Genomic DNA, 6,000 nt, shown 5'->3' with positions numbered 1-6,000 from the left:
CTGGAGGTTTGTGATGCGCAGGCTTCATCCAGGGCACTGTATGCACCAAAGGATGCCAACCCTGGTTGCCAGCTTAGCAGCCTTTAGGTGCATACAAGGCTGGCAGCATGGGCATGCCGAACATATGGGCAGAACCAATCAGCTCAGAGCAATGGAAGCCATGCAGGGGCATCGTGCTGAGGAAGCAGCTTCACAGCCTCCACTGAGGAAGTCCAGAAGGCCGAGCGCGGGGTGAGACCTCAGAGCGCTCTGCTGCCTGTCAGGCCAGGGGACTAGAACATGCGTAGATGCATCTGCACGAAGCCTCAGGTGGCAGTCACAGGTCACATGGGTGTGGGTGTCTCCTATCACCTGCCCTGGCAATGACCGTCAATACCTTTACCGTTGGGAGATGCCACCTCTCTCCAAGATTCCACAGCATCTTTGTACCCAAGATAGCAAAGTCCCCCACCTGCTTTGACTCCAAAACAACTGACAACGCCCTGTGAAGAAGCCTCCCTCACCCCTTGGACTTCCTCGGACCAAGCAAAAACACCCAATGCAGGAGGGCTGTCTGCTATGTAATAAGTCTGTGCATATACGATGTGGAAATAGTGGTACCAATCAGTTCATCTAGCAATATGGCTGCTATGGAAGCTGAGCCCCGGAATGCTTGGACACGACTGTGAGACCTGTGAGTTAAGAAGCTATGCGGGCCAGCCTCACTCCTGGGGAATAAGGCAGCGAAGTATGTCTTGTTTGTCACAGTATGTAAACTCAGATGAGATCAACAGCAGCAGCTTCGATACAGCCATGGCTTTAGTTCAGGTTAGCCCGGTCACAATGTAACAGGAAGAGATGTAGGTTTAGAGGGGAAAAACACAAAGCTGGGGGGAAATCAGGTCAAGTGAAGTAAATTCAATTTTTATTCTTTACAATACATGGATATGTGGATAACTTTTTCTTATAAGAGCTTGCAACCCTGAGGCAGTGTCTGTGGGTACATAATGTTTAATGCAACAGCGAGTGGCAACTGGAGGTGCAAGGACGACGGACTCGGGAACATAATTGAACGCCGTGACGCTGCACAGGCTATGCTTTCCAGTCTCTTAACCTTATCTCAACTGTCTCACGGTCTGCACGCCGACACCCTGACTCTACCTATACTTTGTCATACAGAATGGCTTCCTTCTGACTGAAGTGTAATGAGTTAACAGGATTTATATCTGGGGGTCTTTAACTGGGGTGTGTATTGACAGCGGTGTGCCCAATTCTGGACCACATAAAAACGTTGGCCCCTAAGGAAGCTGGCTGCCCTCTAACTGTGGTAACCGTGAGGTTTCTGAGGGCCCCCTGGGATTCACCACAGACAGCTCTTCATCAGGGCATGACACACCAGACAGACACAGAACATCACTCCGCTGGCTTTGGACTAGTGGATTTCCCGCTCCAGCTTTCAGGATGCGAGGCCCATCCTGAGGACGCAGGGCAGCAGCGGGGATGAGGGCCTGGACAGAGACCACCACTCTGTTTCTTATTCACCAACCCAACGGATGGGCACAGGCCTTTCAGTGGTGGAAAGATATTTTTGAATATTCCATTTTGCAAAGTGTTACAAATGCTGGAGAGGGTGGATGCTTGTGAAAACGCAAGGAGCGCTCATTCTGTTACACGTGGTTCCATCTTCCCTTTGAGGAGAACACAGAAGTGTACAGAAAGCACAGACAAATGCCTATAATGGGACTCGCGCTGTAAGCAAGGGGTGACCTTTGCCTGGAAACACGGCCAGGCCTGGACGCGAACCTCACGGACTGGCCCCACTGATACCCAATGACCCCGAGTCCCCTGTGTTCCCAGTCAGCCTTTCTGAGGAATCTGCTCCACTGACACTCATTTGTGTCGGAATTATGAAAAGGTTATGTGCAGCTCGGGCCTGGGGGAGGCAGCGGCTCTGCCGGGTCCTGCGGTCTGACTGCTGGCCTCACTTGTCAGAACTCCTGCGAGGCCGGCGGAAGCTGGACATGTTCTCGCTGAGGGCGTAGATCCTCCGCGAGAACTCCTCAAACTCTCCCAGCACCTGCTCGTCACACTCCACGGCCACTGCGCTGTCCACCGGGATGCAGCTCAGAGCCTCGAGCTGGTCCCCCGAGGTGAAGCCTGTGGCTTCCAGCCCAATAATTTCCTCTGCTTGCTCCACTGCACAGCAGAGCTCAGCTGAGGGGGCTGGGGGGCACGGGCCTGGCAGCAGGGTGCCGGCAGGGCCAGCCTGCTCACTGGGAAGCGCAGTGCCATTTATGGCTGCCAGGTGCCCAGGTGGGGCTTCCCCCTGGTCTTGGCTGGAGTCCGCATTTCCGTGGCCTCCACTTAAACCGTGGCCCAGGTCTACTCCTGTTTTCTTATTTTCTTTGGAGAAGTCCAGGGAGGTGTCCAGGGAGGAGGACAGCGGGGTGACCTTCCTCTCGGAGTCTCCCAAGGTGGGCGTGGCCACCCCGGGCTGTGTCAATGCTGAGTTGTAGCTGGGGGGAGGGGTTTTGTACTGGAGTCTCTCATTTTCTGAGCTGGCCCGCTTTCGATGTACTTTATCTGGGGAAGGGCTCCCCGTAGAGAAGCCGACATCTGCGCCCCCAAACATGGAACTTTGTCTCTTCGGAACAGGGATGGCATTGGAGATGTGATGTCTGTCACTAGAAGACAAACACAAATGAGAAGTTACTTCCTGCTTTGGACCTCACAGGTTACCTCACAGGTTGCTCCACTGCACAGCACAGCTCAGCTGAGGGGGTGGGGGGAGGGGGCAACAGGCCTGGCAGCAAATATGTTGGAAACAATATATTTTAGATTTGAGATTAAAAAACCAAGAACAAATACCCAGGCAGATTTAGATTACTATCAGTCTTAGATTGATACAGCGTTTAAAGCAAGAAACAACACAAAGTCTCACTTCGGTGACTTCCTTCTCGGAAGATCCAAATTCATTCAACAGATGTGAGACGAGAGCCAGCCAAGGTAGGATGAGGGACAGAAACCGTGCCACTTGGTGTCACCTGGGGAAGAGCTGAAGGCTCTGGTTAGACTGGATCTACACAGAAATGTGTGATGGGCCCAGCCGTTTCTGTGGAGGCTGCAGGCCCTGAGGGCTCCCCTTCTGACAGGGACCATTCAATCCTATGAACAGTGCTCATGCAAGATGAGTTGCCATGGAAACTTGCTGATGGACGGCCTTTCCAACACTTGGTATTCATCACCCAGCAAAGGAGAACCACACAGAGAGCATCTGGGGAACCCTTCTTCCTCTTTAATAAAACATTACCACAGGAAATGGCTTCTCTTTTACAAGGCTGGTCACATACGTTTTTATAATACTTGGTCTTCAGTGCCTACTTGGAGCCAGGAAAAATAATCATTGTCCAGCCACACAAAACTTTAGAGTGTCTTTAGTAACTTCATGTATATCATTTCAGCTGGGCCTTACAAAGGCATTGTCAAGAAAGCAGAGTAAATCTGAAACAATAAATAGCTATCAATTAATGGGGCGGAGCAGCAGGCCACGAGCTATGGTTGCCAGCGAAGCCTGCAGGGAGCACTGACTAGAGTTATAGATGGCACCGTGTGGGGGAAACCAGCTTCAACACAACGTTATCAGCAGATGGCACACGGAGGCTGAGGGAGGCACAGGCCATCCGACTCTTGTCCTTCAGGGGAGGACACACACAGAGGTTAAGGGGCTTGTCACCAGGTAGGGTTGAAACCACAGAACAACTGGCTATGACCTATGCTAGGTGTCACAGAGGCAGAAGTGAGGGGAGCCTCCAAGGAGCTTCCAATCTCACCAAAGAACATTTCTAATTATTTCAGCAACAGCAACATTACTTTCAAATTATAATGTCAGTTAAGTGCTCTGACAACAAAGGGGGGGCAACATTGTCTCCCGTGTGCACAGACAAACCTGCAGTCAGATTCCCCGCTCACCACTCCCCCCCTCCCCACCCCCTCCCCACCCCCCCCCACTCCCCCCCATCCCCGCTCGCAGCTCCTTCTCTGGATTATACTCTCTGGATTATACTTTTGTTACTCCCGAGTGCCCCCCCTCCCATTGGCTTGACATATCTCGCTCAGTCCTAGCATGGTATCCTGAGCTTTGTAGTAAGAAGTGGTCCTGGGATATATATCAAACTGGGCAAGTGGACCAGCAAATGGCTGTTTGTGGTTCATAAGAAAAAAACAGAACCAAACTGAGCAAAACCTGCTGGTCCCTGTCTAGGCTGTCAGCTGCTCTGCCGTCAAGCCCATTGTGACTGGCTTAGCTACGTCTCTTTGGCCAACCTCCTTTTACTCTCTGACTGGTCCTGCGGGGGACCAGGTGAGCACATCAGACGGTACCAGCAGCCCTCAGCCTGTTGACTCAGGATGGACAAGATCAGGACAGAGAGCAGCAGGAGAGGTCACTGTGTGTAACCACTGGTACCTCACAGCTTTTGGCTTTGAAGGGTGAGGGCCCTATTACCCTCTGCGTGGCTCTGGTGCCCAGCCCCTCACTTCCATCTTTGTCTGTGGACAGAGGCAGGTGTGGGGAACACAGTCTGACACTCCAGCTGTGCTCAGTAGGAACGCAGCCTACAGCCCTCGCTGATTTTTATACCTCTCCTCAGCTCTCCTGGACTCTGCACAACAGAGAAGTGATGTCATCTCCTCCCTGCAGCTACAATGGGAAGGGAGCAAGAATTTCCCTGCACACCCTGCTGTTACATCCTTAGTCCCCAGAACCCATGCTTCTGCCACGGGAGTGGGCAGGCTGGTGAGGGGGTGTCCAAGGCCAATGACCACAGCTGTCCTGGACTCCGGCTGAGCCCACGGCCCACGCTGAGCCCACGGCCCACGCTGACACTTTGTTCTAGTTCTACCAACCCTGTGTGCATCCGAAGACCCACAGGGCACGGCTATGCACACAGCTGAGGCCTCACTAACTCAGAGCCTGGCTGCTCGCTCCTCTCTGCTGCACGCGGACTCCTCCGTGACCTTCGTCTCTGTACAGTCAGGTACCAGAGGAGCTCAGGACACGAACGCGTCTGACATAAACTGGAAAACTACCAAAAAGCACGCTCTCGTATAAACGGTAAGACGATGAAGCCATATGTGATGGAATGCATCTGCCGTCCTGGGGGGGTAGGAGGGGGGAGGTCAGGCAAGAGGATGGGCAGCGCAGGGCAGCCTCAGCTACAGAGTAAAACACTGTCAGTTACTCTGAGAATCCGCGAGGACGGCTACACACTACTGTTTACCAACTTTTGAGCTGTGTGAGACGGAAAACTTTTAAAAGATTTAAATATTAAAGTCTTTCACACAATTATAAACGAACAATGAGGACATGTCCTGCTGACTGGGCTACCGGTATGAACCCATCTCACTCAGCACTGACTGACGGGAGAGCCGCAGGGTTCTCAGGACTCAGGGTGCAGGGCGTGGGCTGCTCTTGTCCCTCCTGTGGCTGCAGCCTCACACTGACCAGTTTCCCTGCTCCCTCCGTTAGACTGTCGCCCTGAGGACTGTGTGGGGCGTGCCTGTAAGTGCATGCGTGGTGGGTGCACTAGGTTTTGTTCTGTGAGCTCTGGGTATTGAACTATGGGAAGTCTCAGGCATGGTATGCTTTATATGTGACCTTACAAGATTAATGTTAGTCACTCAGAATGGGTGTTTCTACATTCAGAATCTTAGTGATATTCCAGACTTTTAAGATAGCTGAGCTCTGAATAGTTAAGGCATTACATGATGACATTAAAATTATACATTAACGATGCATGCATTTTTAATAACACAGTAATTTATACTTGCAGGAAAACAACATAAATATAAACTACATATGAAAAACCCTATCATAAGCTATTACCCATCAAGTAACCACTATTAATTTTGGATGTTTTCCTTTTAAACTTCAATTTTATGTATGTTTAATTAAAAAAAAAAAACCACATAATTCTGTATCCTGCTGTCATATGTTATTAAAACCTCTGGGTAAATATCATT

General features: G+C 51.2%; 1 protein-coding gene across 3 annotated transcripts in view; it reads right to left on the bottom strand.

Moving 5' to 3' along the window:
* Positions 1–882: 882 nt before the first annotated feature.
* Uvrag (UV radiation resistance associated) overlaps positions 883–6,000 on the bottom strand; it is a 257,422-nt gene continuing 252,304 nt past the window's right edge. For all 3 annotated transcript variants that reach the window (XM_052158118.1, XM_052158124.1, XM_052158130.1), the window contains one exon: positions 883–2,663. In XM_052158118.1, the coding sequence (XP_052014078.1) occupies positions 1,961–2,663 (703 nt within the window). In that variant the 3' untranslated portion in view covers positions 883–1,960. The remainder of the gene's footprint in view (positions 2,664–6,000) is intronic.

The sequence above is a fragment of the Apodemus sylvaticus genome, chromosome 1 (assembly GCF_947179515.1).
Source record: "Apodemus sylvaticus chromosome 1, mApoSyl1.1, whole genome shotgun sequence".
In the NCBI taxonomy this organism is placed as follows: domain Eukaryota; kingdom Metazoa; phylum Chordata; class Mammalia; order Rodentia; family Muridae; genus Apodemus; species Apodemus sylvaticus.
Note: the sequence above shows the minus strand (reverse complement) of the source record. Positions and strands in the feature narration are given on the sequence as shown.